General features: G+C 36.3%; 1 protein-coding gene across 1 annotated transcript in view; it reads left to right on the top strand.

Moving 5' to 3' along the window:
- The window catches only part of Cdc5 (cell division cycle protein 21), a 90,822-nt gene that overhangs the window by 47,568 nt on the left and 27,468 nt on the right, over positions 1 to 15,786 (top strand). Inside the window, exons 9-12 of the mRNA XM_081732408.1 lie at positions 376 to 536; positions 1,320 to 1,488; positions 9,142 to 9,263; positions 15,173 to 15,373. Coding sequence (XP_081588534.1) covers positions 376 to 536; positions 1,320 to 1,488; positions 9,142 to 9,263; positions 15,173 to 15,373 — 653 coding nt within the window. The remainder of the gene's footprint in view (positions 1 to 375; positions 537 to 1,319; positions 1,489 to 9,141; positions 9,264 to 15,172; positions 15,374 to 15,786) is intronic.

Genomic DNA, 15,786 nt, shown 5'->3' with positions numbered 1-15,786 from the left:
TCATACTCACACAGTAGCACAGAACTGAGCAGCATAATCCCAATACAACAGCCCAGTTTCCTGTTCTTAATGACCTTGGCGAGGTTGCCATCTAACGAAAAAATCTCCACACCGCACCGCACCTCATTCCAATTGTAAGGTACACTGGCGAATATTTACTGTTTTTCTTCAGGCGTCACCGATATTACACCGGATGAATTTAAACCTGCAAACGTAGTCCCGTATATCTCCCATCCTTCCTTGATCATTTGCCACGAACCGCATGAAAATCGGACTTCAGTTAGAAATTCTAGACCCAAATGAAATTCGTAAGAAAAAAATCACCCAGTATTTTCATAAATAAGGTGTTATATTGAAATTATTTCTAAATTGTAGGTCGCACACCAGGTTCAGCCACAGTTGGTTTCAACACTCCACGAGGGGAAGGTGGCAAAACGGTTACTGCAACACCTATTCGTGATAAATTAAGCATAAATCCAGAAGAGGGCCTCGAAGTGGGGAGCACTCCACAGGCGATGAAGAGCTACCAAAGACAGGTAAACAAAACGTTTTATTCTTTTGTGTATTAGGTGTAACTGTAGGTTTAAGTTGAAGCTTTAAAATTTCCAACATTTTTGTAGCAATCAGCAAAAAGTCTTAAGAGCCTGACATACTAAAAATAATAGAAAATTTACCATTTTTCTTTTGCTAGTTTATTCATAAGTGAAAGGAGATAATGAAATGCAACTTATTAGAATCATAGATAATGTTATTCTACAACAAAATATGAACCTGAAGAATTTTCAGTGTTGCCATCCATAGAATTAGTGTTGCCAGAATAACATTTCTCCCAAAATCTAAGTTAAGGCAGCGATTAGAGGAACGAACTCAACTGCATTTCATTACGTATCGTGTTGTCTTGAAATCCTGTGAACTACTTTTTAAATAATAGTTGTATTTAGTTTGTAATAAACAAGATAGTTTTAACATATAGTTATTAAAATTAAATAAAAATGTATGTGCTTCTGTGTAGCCTAGTTGTTAGCTCGTATTTAAGCGTGGGGCAATTGAAGAGCTACTTGAATTACAATTTAACGAATTCGGGTCTAAAAAATCGAATAATAGTGTTTGAAGCCGATGCTCTGAATTCGCTTTAGTGAAATATAACTATTAAATTCATAGAGTTTATTTATCTATTTATTTATGAAATCGTATATAGATTGCTTAAAATATTTTAAAGTTTTTATTAGCATCTTAAGCACTAAAGATGATTAAGTTGCGTGTAATCTATGCCAACTCTTTTTTTCTTTTTTTTTTCTTTCTTTGTATTTTGTGAATAGTTGAAGGAGCAGTTGCGGGAAGGACTAAGTTCTTTACCAATGCCTCGTAATGACTATGAGATTGTAGTCCCAGAGGAGGAAATGCCTCAGGTAGTTCAAGAAGAGAAGTCCTTGGAGGAGGATCAAGCAGATGTAGATGCCAGATATGCTGCTGATATGCAGGCGAAGAGTAAGTATATAGTCATAGTTAATTTTGCTTGTTAGGGCTTAATTTTTCATAAGTTTATAGAATGATTATGTGGAGAGTTTGATTAACGAAAAAATTCAAGTAAAATAACCATTGAAAACAAACAAATAAATAAATAAAAAAATTAGAGATTCCTTAGGAATGGTCGTGGTCTCAAGCAGGGTATCTATCGGTCACGAAAAGGTCACGAAATTTAGCTTTTGGGTCACGATTTTTTTAAATTGTACAAATGTAAGTACAGATTGGAAAATTTTGTTCTATAAAACGTCAAAATTCACCACCAAAAAGGTCTATAGTCGACTTTAGATGCTACCAAATCGCAAGCAAACTACGTTTCTATCGCATGCATGACAATTCGGCCTAATTCGTACCCAAATTCGCTCTTGAAAATGTTAGGAAATTTTATGATTTGGTAAAGAAAAGGTCACGAAAAAGTTACGAAATTTCATTTTGGAATTTTAATAGACACCCTGTCAAAGTTCAAAATAGATTTTTGTAGCATGTACGACGTATATGGCAATAAAAGTAATGGCTTCCCATACTTCAGGCAAAAACAGTTATTGTGCTAAACCTCTTCTTTATTTCAGCACACTAACAAGGAGAAAGCAGATTTTGGTAAATGAACTTCGGGGCCATTTCTTGCAAGGTGATAGTGCACATGTAAAGTGTTCATATTACAAACTGGGAGAACGCAATGACCTAATATAGCAGAGAAAAAGCGTCTTAAAGTTTTCGATTTGCCGCATATGTCGTACATTGCGCAAATTTATCAAGTGACGGCGTGGCAGAATCAGTAGCATCTGTGGCTCACGTGCGAAGGGTCCCGGGTTAGATTGCCACTGGAATTAATCCTTTTTTTTTTCTTTCTTCAATCAATAAAGTAGCCACTTGTAGCTACAAGTAAAATGTTAATTCACCATGTGTTTATAATAAATTAAAACAATAGAAATATTCAAATCAGTTGTAAAATCTTTTAATGTTCCATGCTAACTAGATTTCGTAAATATATTGATATCACGAGTTATATTATGGTTACCACAGTCGTTGTGTAAAAAAATTCCTTGACGCTTCGTGTCTACATCTGTTATCTGTGTGTGTATTACAAGCACTGGTGCAAATGGCACGGGGGATAAGGGGAATATGTTTCCTACAATCTTGGAACTGAGGGACTGTTCCCCCCAATAATCCGATTTGAAATGTGTCTTTTGGGGAAAAATGTGATGATTTGTGTCCGATTGCCGCAAAGGAAAATGAAATTGATATCCCCCCAAAATAAGTCTCAAATCTGCCCGCCTCCCAATGTTGAAGACAAATCTGCTCCCCTGATCCTCCAAACTATTATTTTTCAACTTCATAAATATTTTGGAACATCGCTTTAAAAAATATGGGAACGGTCTTACCCGTCCTCCTTTTAATGTTGAAGACAGATTTTCGCCGCTTATTACAAGGGGAATAAGGGGGAAATCTTCTTTCGTTATAGTAACATCCAGTATTACCAAAGAGAATTTCCTTCTCATCCCCCTTGTAATCCTCACACTGTCAACAGATGTAGACACGAAGCGTCAAGAAAATTCTTTACACAACGACTGTGGTAACAATAATATAACTCGTGATATCAATATATTTACGAAATCTAGTTAGCATGGAACATTAAAAGATTTTACAACTGATTTGAATATTTCTATTGTTTTAATTCATTATAAACATATGGTGAATTAACATTTTACTTGTAGCTACAAGTGGCTACTTTATTGGTTGAAACAAAAAAAAAGGTTGACTAGCGGGAATCGAACCCGGGACACTTGGCACGTGAGTCACAGATGCTACTGATTCTGCCACACCATCACTTAATAAATTCGCACAACGTACGACATATACGGCGAATCGAAAACTTTAAGACGCTTTTTCTCTGCTATATTAGGCCATTGCGCTTTCCCAGTTTGTAATATGAACACTTTAAATGTGCACTATCACCTTGCAAAAATGGCTCCGAAGTTCATTTACCAAAGTCTGCTTTCTCCTTGTAAGTGCTAAACTTTGTAATACCACCTCTAGATGCAGCTCTTGCTATAAGTGCATTGTTGTGCAGCCACCTATTATCTAACTTCTAAAAATGTTCTTAAAGTGTTCGAGTAAAAATAAAATTTAGTCCTTCAATGTAAGATGATATTGCATCTCTCAAAATTCATATAGGCAAAGCTTATTTGTGTGCGTGAAGAATGTGATAGTGCTTTTTGTTTTTTATTCCGTAGATGAAATGGAACATACGTAATTATTAAAGTATTCTTCATGAGTTACAGTATACACTATATTTCATTGAATTAGTGTTTAATATGTCAGATATAGAAATATTGTATGGAAATAGCGTTCAACGATAAGCAGTAATTGTTCACTATAGTATTGAAAATGAGTAGTAACTAATTGTTATAGTAGTGATAGCCACTGGTAATGTACACCAAGTTAAATCGCATTAACCTCGTTGTTTACACCGTCATCAGAGTTCACACTGGTCTTGAAAGTCAGGGAAGGTCATGGAAAGTCACGGAAATATAGGGTTTCAAAATGAGTCGGGGGTCATCGGGGTTTTAAGTATTTATAGTATTTATTACGTTTAACGTACAATTGAGGACCGTTTTTTCAAAGTTGACGTCTACATTAAATAATATATTTTGTTGAATAAATATAGCATATTCATGGCAGCCGTAGTAAGACTCACAGTATTTTCTTAAGTTCAGCACTGTTTCCGTATTTGAGAGCATAGTTTTATGCCTCCAGATAGAGTGTTTGGTAATTTGGAAAAACATATAAACAAAAAGAAATTCTTTCTCTCTGTGACATGATGAGCAGTCATGCAATTATGAAAATATTAGAACTGGATTAGAATGTGTATGATCTGAAGGAGGAATCGAATTCGATTCTCAAAACAAGACTACCATTCAAACTTTTGAACACTCAAGTTATACATTACAACAAAGCAAACAAGACAGTCACTGTGACACATTCAGTAACATAAACTTTCTCAGAACCGATAACGAAGCTTGAAGTACTGAAGCCAGGGAAAACTGATTAAAAAAAACTGATCCAATAATTTGATGTTCCAGAGAACGCCAGAAAATTCTATGAAAATGTGCTGAGAGGTACCGAGAACAGTGATACCAGCAACGCCTTTGTTACTGTCAAAGACTCTGATAGTGAAATTGAGTGAAGGACATATACAAAAACATAAATACTATTGCTGAAGGGACTATGGTTGCCCTGATTTATTCTCTTTTCTAAGAAAATTATTCACGGTGGTAACAAAAGACCTAAGCATTCATATTGTGTTCATGTCAAGTTTTCGTGTTGATTATAAATGTCAACTTTTATATAAGTAATCCTGAGTGTACTTGTTAAAAAAACAGTTATAATTTGCAAAATATATGCATTACAAATAAAATTAATTCCTTGTTGATAAATCACCATAAATCACAAAATAATCTCAAAAACCAGCAGTAGTACGTCAGAAAATTTAATGTAAAAAGAACGTTTTGTAAAAACAGCAAAGATTTAAACGCTTGTATAAAGTGTAGTACAGCAATAAATTTACTTCACATTGACTCACATGATATGCGGCATCACTTAACAGGAAACCAAGAACGTTATATTTAACCTCGTCTTAATAAACAGTTTTTTGTTCCTACTGAAAAGTTAATTTTTTCACTAATCAAGTATTGGGAAAACGTTCCTTAATTATAAATAATACATAAAATAAAAGAATAACTGAAACAGTTTTTGCTACAAGTGTTTAATGTGAGCATCATTCGTCATGCGGCACACATGGAGTCGATAGGCTATATAAGATATGGCACAAAACACATTCAATTTACGGGAGGGGGACACGATGGCTCAGTGGTGGAGTGTTCACCTCCGGTGCTTGGAGTCCCTGGTTCGATCCCAGCTCGCGCCATGTGGACTTTGTGGTGGACAAACACCGTGCTCGTGGGTTTTCTCGTGGTTTCCCCTTTTCCTCCCACTTTCTCCATTCCACCATTTCACTCATCTCTCATCATCACCGTGTCCTTTAGCCTAACCGGCATAATCGTGGGACGTAAAACTTAAAAATTTCATTTTATTTTCAATTTACGGGAGTCTCGTTGCAACTGGACCGCTTCGTGGGGATTTGCTGACCCCCAGATGCTAACATTATGAGTGTTCACATCGCCGTTAGGTGAATGTCACTGAAGACGACACGATCTAAAAAAATCTTCATCGTCATGTAGCAACATTTCATTTACAAAACTGGCACGTAAACCGTGGTCTGTAGGCTTGAAAATCTGAAATGAAATCTTTAAGTTTAACGTCTCACGGTTATGCCGGTTAGGCTAAAGGAGACGGTGATAATGAGAAATGAGTGAAATGGTGGAATGAAGAAAGTGGGAGGAAACGGGAGAACACCGAGAAAACCCACGAGCACGGTGTTTGTCCACCACAAAGTTCACACAGCGCGAGCTGGGATCGAACCAGGGACCCCAAACACCGGAGGTGAACGCTACCACTGAGCCACCGCCCCCCGTCCTTCCGTCTATAGGCTTGTAGCAACTGCAAACAATAAGGAGGAAGTTGTAAGCGTCTCCTTAAAATTCACCACACAGACGGTTGCATTGTAACTATAGATTTAGTATTTGCAAAATGTAAATTAAAAGAAATGCAAAAAGTTAATTGCAAAAATTGCAAAAAGTTAATTATAATAAATACTACAAAGTCTTAAAATCTCGGTATTGATTTTCAAATATCCTGTACTTCAATATATGCCAAGAGCTGCTGAAACTGCTATACTTCATAGAAGTCAGGAAAAATGAATTCAAACTTCACAAAAGTATTCAAAAAGTTCCTATTACTCAAGCGATGTTAAGCATTACATCTGTTCACAGAAGGTATGGAGAACACCTTCAAGAATCAGTGCAAATTCAAAAAGAAAATGGTAAAAGGACTGTAGGAAGATAGGCTTGAGAAGTGCCAAAAGATGGTAAAACTTCAAGCTTTGAATGAACAAATTAAATAAAAAAAATTAAGTACTGCAAAAGAAAATTCGTTAGGTTTGTTGGTTGTAGATATGACATAGGCCAGATTGTGATATAACTTTATTTACTTGTTTAAGTTTGAATGTATTCAGAATGCCTAAATATTACGTTAATATACAATTATTATTTGCTATTAATGTTCTATTATGTTCTAAATACAGGAATATCAAATAATACCTTCGACAAAATGGATACTTTCAAATATCTTGTTCACCTCAACCATAGGTTGGTGGACAACATGGAAATTTTAAAACTTTTCTCTCTCTTGGGAGAGCTGTTTTATACTTTGATAAGGTCTCTTCGTAACTGCATCTAGATATTCTATCCTTGGTCTATATATATATTCTATCCTATCTTCCTCTTTCTGGTTTTCCTTCTTCCTTTCCCTCTATCAGTACGATGATCCAATCGGAGTGCCGAATAAGATGGCCAAGCATGGTGTTTCTTCTTTTTCCTATTATCTTCATGATATGTCGTCCTTCATTAGTTTCCTTTAGTACGTCTTCATTCATTTTCCTTTCGGTCCATGATATGCGGAGCATTCTGCGCCAACACTACATTTTAAATACTTCCAGCTTGAATATTTGAGCTTTTCTCAATGTCCACATCTCTGATCCGTAAGGCGCCACGCTCATACCAGGGTGTTAATAAATTGTTTACGAACGTCTATTCTTGATGTTAGCAGTTTCAAATATCTACGATCAATAATTAGAGTCCAAAATCGTATTCACGAAGAAATGTCGACTAAAATCAATGAATTCATGTTATTCAGTTCAGATTCTTTTGTCGTCGTGAATTCTGTTGAGGAATTTGAAGCTTAAAATGTATAAAAATGATTATGTCTGTTGTGTTTTATGGTTGCTACTCTGAGGGAAGAACGCAGACTGAAAGTATTTGAGAATATAATCCTAAGACGAGTATTCGGACGCAAGAGAAACGGGAATGGAGAGTGGTGTAAACTTAATAACAAGGGACTGTATGATTTATACCTTTTACCAAATATTGTTAGTCATCATATGTAAGAGGCTCAGATGGGAAGGTCATGTAGCTAGAATGGAAGAAAGTAGGAACGGTTTCCACGTTTTAGCTAGAAATCCAATCGGGAAACGACCATTAGGAAGACCTTGGCGCAGATGGAAGGACAATTTTAAGATGGCTCTGGCAGAAATAGGAGTACAAAGTAGAAACTGGACCCAGTTGACAAAGAACAGAAGTCAGTGGAGAGCTTTTGTGAATCCGGCATTGAATCTCCGGGTTCCATAGGCCTTAGAGTGAGTGAGTGAGTTAAACACAGAAAGTTAATAAATATTTCAACTAAGAAAATTATATTGTATTTCAAACATAAAAAGGAGAGATTTGGACGGATATGAGGTTGCTGGAGGCCTATTAAAAAAAATTATACCCAACCAAAAATAATAATTTTAAATGATTTTTAAATTTTTTTTTTTTTAGTTTAACATCCAACAATTATTCCCTTTAGGCTAAAGGAGACGGTTGATTAATGAAAGTGAATGATGGATGAATTATTTTTTGTGCTTTTTTATCGAGAATCGAACCAGGGACCACGTGCACGAAAGACACACGCGCTGGCCACTAGACCATCAGGGAGGGCTATAAATGATAGGGTTCACGGTATTGAAAGTCAGGGAAAATTAACTTACTTAGTCATGGAAAGTCAGAGAAAATTTACCTAGTCAGTCATAGAAAATCAGGAAAATCACTTCCAAAATTTCATAGTGAGCCATATTCATTGTCTACATATTTCACCACTTAGAAGTCTATAAAATGCTTGACCCAGCATTCATTCTTATATGACAATTACAATGACACTCGTGGCCCAAATGGGTTGAGTTGAGTTGATTTTGAGTTTAACGTCCCGTTTAGCAGCTTGGCTATATCAGACGTAGACCTACTGATTAACGTAGACTCTGAACCACTTGAGCTCTCGGTGGAAATCGAACCCGGGTCTGCCGCGCCAAAGGCGCGTACGCTAACCGCTTAGTCACGAAGGAGCTCTCATGGCACAAATGGCTCAATATTTCCCAACAATACTTTCCTGAAGTGGGAGATCCATCAAGGCACATATACTACATTATTATTATTATTATTATTATTATTATTATTATTATTATTATTATTATTATTATTATTATTATTAATATTAATAATAATAATAATAATAATGCAGTGTAAGCTTTGAACAATTGGTTTTCCTCTTAATACATGCATGAATATGCTTATTGCCTGAAATGAATGTGAAATAGTATATTTTCTTTTGTAGATTGTAATATTGACCGGGGGCGCGGTGGCTCAGTGGTAGAGCGTTCACCTCTGGCGCTTGGGGTCCCGGGTTCGATCCCAGCCCCCGCCAAGTGAACTTTGTGGTGGACAAACACCGTGCTCGTGGGTTTTCTCGGGGTTCTCCCGTTTCCTCCCACTTACTTCATTCCACCATTTCACTCATCTCTCATCATCACCGTCTCCTTTAGCCTAACCGGCATAACCGTGGAACGTAAAACTCAAAGATTTCATTTTCATTTCATGTAATATTGACCTTCCCCTATTTTCTTTGCAGGAGAGAAAGAACTGAAATCGCGATCTCAGGTTGTACAGCGGGATCTTCCGAGACCACTTGAAGTGAACTCAGCAGTGTTGCGTCCCACACACACGGATCCTCCGCTGTCAGAATTGCAAAAGGTATGTACTTAAGTGGACTTCAGTCGTCGCTAAGAGTTTTTACTGTACTATTGCACCGTTGTACTCTTTCTGCGGTCATCAATAGGGTTAAGTCACTGACGTGAAGATCGAATCGCTTTTCATGAAAATCTCATGTATTATTATGGTGTGAAGGTTTTAAAATCGAAACTGGCGGGTTTTTAAAAACTATTTCTCTTTTGTTATTGAAGAATTTCAGCTGTGAGAGTTCCTGATGGAGCAGTAGATATTAAAACTTCTATATTGACAAACTACGTATATGCCTCAAACTGTGTTTTGCGAGTGCTTTTAATTTCTTGACGTTAATTTCATAGTTGAAGTGGAGCATACATGAAAAAACCTAAGGATATTAAGGTGTATATAAACTATTTATATTACACTGCAAATTGCATTACCTGTTGAAATTAATATGTGTATCTGAGTTTCAACTTAGAGAAATGAGTTATATATTTCATATGTTTTTTTTTTATTTTTTTATTTTTTTTAAAAATTGAGTTTGAACCATTAAAAGTTGAAGTCTGTAGTTAATTAGAAAGTTCTAGGTACCCGATGCATGTCCTCTGTACGTCTTAACTGTCTTAGCACACCTCAGTTATAGTACTAAGGGATTGACAGATGTTGTTCTGAACGTAGAAACGCTGAGGTAATGAGCATCAAACTTACCAATCGCCGCTCGAATGTTTATGAATTTATTATTAGGTGGTTCTCGTAATTGTCTTTAGCATATAGGACGAAACCATGGAAATAATACTTTAAAAAGAAAGTGATGAACTAAACCAGGCCATATATATTTATATATACGGGGTGGACCTTGTAAAGTGACTCCTCCTTGTAACTTCTAAACTAATTGGTAGAAAAAGCTGAAATTTTGTACGAAGTAAGTATGCTAACCGAGCATAAAGTTGGATTTTTTTTCAGATGGCAATAGGTCAGATTATTACATATTTCAAATCTACATGTTAATCTTACATGCGAAAACTTACCGTACCGCATTTATTATTCACTGCTGCAAAGTAAGGGTGGTACAGTATCACAAACATTCAAAGTTTGGAGGTCACTGCAACAGAAAAAAAAAAAAAAACTTTAAGATATGGTCTTTCGAGCATATACATAACTAGTAACTGGCATTGAAAATTTGTGTTACCTTTTATTTTTTGCTATGAGCAAACTTCACGCAGTATATTTGGCATTTGTTCCAAGTAACGAACTACGTACTATGTTTTCTGTAATCGGTTTCGAAGATAGTTTTGCAGGCGTATGAATTGTCTAACAACATATACATGAGTAGCAGTTCTGCGATCTGTTACTTTTATATGCTAGGAACTTAGTATAATAATACGTTAGTTGGTGTTATTGCACTAAAAAGTAACGAACAACGTATTGTACCAAGTTCCTCGCACGTGAATCAACAGATGGCAGCACTGCTAATCGTGTAAATGTTGTCAAACAATTCATAGGCTTTCAAAACTATTTTCGTAACCGATTATAGAAAACATCTTACAAGGAACATAGTACGTCATTCATTACTTGATATCTTTACCAAATATACAGCATAATGTTTTGCTCATAGCATACGATAAAAACTAATGCAAATTCTCACAGTTAGTAACTAGTTATTTCTGATATGCTGGGAAGGCGATGTCCTTGTTGTTGAAATAACATACAAGTAACTCGCTAAAGTGGTAGACATTTTGAATCGTTTTAATAACTCATTTTTTGCTGTATTTTAATGCAACTTACTTTGACGGGAGAATGTATATCCAAGGAAATTTAGTGTCGGATACCATGACTATGGTATAATTCATCTCGCTTTCGGAAAAGTGATTAGATAAGTATCATATCTAAAGATATATATGTGATTTCTAGTAGAAGAAAAAAAATTGTAATTCTCCTTCCGAAGATGTGAAAAGCAGGAGTCGAGATTGCTGCACTACTTATAATGGCTTATTTGTGAGAGAGGTTTATTTTTTTTTCTTTCTTTGTTCTGCGTTTGATGTTATAGTAATAGTGTTTGGCAGTTGTAATTACAAGTAATTGGATTACATAAATTTAAGCAGTGTTGCAAATTTTACGAATGTTTTTCTTAAAGGTTAGTCATAGTACCTAGCCCTATTACCAGTGTTTATTATTGCTTTAACTTATTACAATGTTTTTCTGCTGACAGAGAATGAGCATTCGGTAGTCCTCCTTATTGTTGCAATTTAAATATAAATTCACTTGAATGTGTTCTGTGATGATAATTAATTTTTCTGATATTTTAATTTTTCATCTAAATTGTAAGATATTATAGAAAATAAAATGAAATGAAATCTTTGAGTTTTACGTCCCACGGTTATGCCGGTTAGGCTAAAGGAGACGGTGATGATGAGTAATGAATGAAATGGTGGAATGAAGAAAGTGGAAGGAAACAGAAAAACCCCGAGGAAACACACGCACACGATGTTTGTCCACCACAAAGTTCACTTGGCGGGGGCTGAGATCGAACCCGGGGACCCCAAGCAGCAGAGGTGAACGCTCTACTACTGAGCCACCGCGGTTCCTAAGATATTATAGATTTCACTACTAAGAACTTAAAGATGTTTTATTATAAGAAGAATTTTTCGATTTTATTTCAGAGGTTGCACATTGTTAACCTGTAAATAGAAAGTATAGTGAAACGTGTCTATGTTGGCCACCATCAGTTCCATCAAAAAGTGGCCAACTTAGACAGGTGGCCAACTTACAGAAAATAAGTGTGATTTGTGTATTTTTAGAATAGGATTTCTAGTAAAATTTTAATAAACAGTGGCACGACAGCTACTTATAAATAATGTATATAGAGTAATCATAAAAATATACAGTACTAGAAAATATTACTATAGTATGTTTAATATATGTGCATACATTTCTCTTCCTGAAAACTAGTCTGGTACATTGGATTATTTGGATTGAAAACACAATAACACAAACAACCATGAAATAGAAGCGTATGTACGCAGTTTATTGAAATTGATATTATAGCACACTGAGTTATTCAGATTGGAAACAAGAAAAGCTAAGTTATAAATTGAGAGATTTATATGCAATTTATATGACTTCTTTTCAGTTGTTACTGAATAGTGGTTCATTCTAGACGTATTTGTTTTATTCTTTTTGGCAGATATGCAGATTCTAATAGTGTAGTTAACTGCCTCTTGTTAATGAACTAGAAGTGTTTCCCTCGGAGCAAAATATGTTTTGAGAAAATCTTGAGGGAATTGATATCTCAAAAACTCCGCTATCTTTTGACAAGCCGACAGGTGCCAATAGTTGACAATAATTGAAATGGTTAGTTTTAACCTTGAGAATTTTCCGGAATTACTAAAGCTCCCCACTGATGAGGGGTGTTGATATAGCTAATGGTTTTACCAAAACAGACAAGGTAAACAAATACGTACAACCATTTCCTGAATTCCTGTACGTGCTTTTTCTTATTCACACCTTCCTTCACCACCCCTTTATGAGGGTAGTGTTCTGGCCATTGACCTCCAAGAACAAAAATCATGCGAATCTATGCTTCTTTGTGTCCAGTCACAAATACAGAACATCTGCCTCTCATATGGGAATTCGAAAGAGTTAAGAAAAATAACAAAACTGTATTTTGCGTGGCCAAGATACACAGGTAAATTTATCATTATCATCATAGGGTAAACATTGCTTCAGTGTGGCCAACTTCCAAGATAGACAGGTGGCCAACTTATAGAGCAGTAAGTAACGAATGTCTTATGGAAAAATGCAGGTTCAAGACGAACTAGGCCAAGATAAGCAGGTGGTTAACTTAGAGAGGTGGCCAAGTTGACAGGTTTCACTGTATTATTTTATACAGGCTTAAACAATGCACTGTGAAGTCTATTATAAATAGAAAATAGAAGTTTTGTACATATCACCACTCCCATAGAGCGTTCTCATTGTCCTGGAATGCATAGATTTTGAAAAGTTAATTATTGCCACTGAATGCTATATACAGTTTGCAGATGATAAGGCGTTTGTTGCAGAATCTGAAGAGAAAATCATTAAGATATTAGTCCTGTTGGGAAGGGCTGTGACGAATATGAAATGGAAATAAATGTTAGAAAGGCAAAAGCCATTGTGATTGGAACAAAGCGGTCGGTGTCAAATATAGAAGTAGGAAGGGGAAAATAGAACAGGTGACTAGTTTTCGATACCTAGGTAGTATTATTAGTAATGATGTGAAATGTGAAAGTGAAATAAAAGCAAGGATAGGAATTGCGAAAGAAGTCTTTAGGAGGAAGAAAATACTATTTTTTGGGACATTGAACGAAGAGTTGAGAAAAAGACTCACAAAATGCTTCGTGTGGAGTATTCTACTGTATAGGCCAGAAACATGGACATTGTGCAAAAATGGAAAACGACTGGAAGCTTTCAAAATGTGGATATGGAGAAGAATGGAGCAAATTAGCTGGTCCTAGCGGAAAACGAATGAGAGGATGTTAGAAATGGTAGGAGAGAAAATAACAATTTTAGATATTATTAAGAAGAGGAAGAGAAACTGGTTGGGACATTGGCTAAGAAGGAACTGTATTATGAGGGACGGTAGTAAGTATAGTGGCAGGAAAGAGAGGAAGGGGGCGAAGGAGACTATAATTAATGGACAATATCAAAACAGAGAAATCGTACGTGAAAATGAAGAGGTTAGGGGAAGACCGTGGAGCATGGAAGCTTCTCAGTTGTAGCAAGTGATCTGCCAATGAATAACTACGATGATGATGGTGAATGCTATATATTAGTATCTGAATAGCCAGAACTCACACGAAGTGGGCTGTGTAGTTGACAGACACCATGTGCGTTGGTTTTCTTAGGAATCCATCATTTTATTCATTCTCATCATTACCGTCTTGTTTAGCCTACACGGCATAACCTTGGAACACAAAACTTAAAGATCTTCACAATTTAAACTTTGAAATCCGAGCTCCGTCGTGGCTAAGCGGTTAGTGTACGCGCCTTTGGCGTGGGAGACCCGGATTCCATTGCCAGCTGAAGCTCATGTGGTTCGTATTCCACGTTAATCAGTAGGTCCACGTCTCATATAGCCTCGCTGCCGAACGGGACGTTAAACTCAAACTTGGAAATCCATCCTGAAGAAAGACAATCAGGTATCTCGCCAGACATATAGATGAGTTATTAAAGCAAAAGCAAAATTTATCATAATCGCAGAACACACGCAGGTTAATATTTTATTTAATTTTGATATGTGCTCTATACATTCAATTAGTTCTTATAAAGTGGGGCCGCGGTGGCTCAGTGGTAGAGCGTTCACCTCTGGTGCTTGGGGTCCCGGGTTCGATCCCAGCCCCCGCCAAGTGAACTTCGTGGTGGACAAACACCGCGTGCGGGCTTTTCTCGGGGTTCTCCCGTTTTCTCCCACTTTCTTCATTCCACCATTTTATTCATTACTCATCATCATAGTCTGCTTTAGCCTCACGGGCATAACTGTGGGACGTAAAACTCAAATATTTCATTTCATTTTTTAGTTCTTATAAACTTTTTAATTATTATTAATTTTATTATTATTATTATTATTATTATAGGAAGAGAAACTGGTTGGGACATTGCCTAAGAAGAGATTGTATCATGAGGGACGTCCTAGAGGGTATGGTGGCGGGAAAGAGAGGGAGGGGGCGAAAGAGACTACAATTAATGGATGATATTAAAACAGAAAGATCATACGCGAAGACGAAGAGGTTAGCGGAGGATCGTGGAGCATGGAAGCTTCTCAGCTGCGGCAAGTGACCTGCCAATAAAGGCAGAATACCTATGATGATGATTATTATTATTATTATTATTGTGAATCAGGAAGAAGTATGTTGAAACCTTGAAACTTGAACATAAAATTTCTTTAATATTTGTTTCAGGCTGAAGAATTGATCAAAAGCGAAATGATAACTATGCTCCACTATGATTCTGTTTATTCTCCAACTGCCGCCCAAATGGGAATGACGCCAGGGAATCCAGGAAAACGAAAACCCGGGAGCCAGGTTCTCAATCAAGCACAACATTTGGCGTATTTAGAACAGCACCCGTATCAGAATTTTAATGAAGAGGAAATCAACCAGGTAAACTCACAAGCACCTAAATTAGTTTTAAATCTAAAATTAAGATTGCTTATAAAATAATACGAGACGCATTTCCCCCTTTCTAAAAAAAGGTGATTAGATATTTTTAACTTGAACTTCCAACATTGATGAAGCTGTGTGTGTGCAGATGCATGCTCTGGTATTCTGAGCCTGCAACAGTTGCATAATTATCAGTGTGAAGTTGCGTACATACGAATAGCACAGTGGTTCTCAACCGATGTGTCGCGACACATTGATGTGTTACGCATCCCCTAAGGTGTGTCACGAAATTTTAGAATTTAAAACTCATGAAGAATTTTAATAATTAGTTAAAATCTATACCGACTGTACCAGTCAACACCTCCAGCATTAGCAATAATGCTCAGTGCTATATAGAGGTATTATAAAAACTA

Source organism: Thermobia domestica, chromosome 1 (genome assembly GCF_964235325.1).
Source record: "Thermobia domestica chromosome 1, izTheDome1.hap1.1, whole genome shotgun sequence".
In the NCBI taxonomy this organism is placed as follows: domain Eukaryota; kingdom Metazoa; phylum Arthropoda; class Insecta; order Zygentoma; family Lepismatidae; genus Thermobia; species Thermobia domestica.
This window is presented reverse-complemented; position numbering and strand designations above follow the sequence as displayed.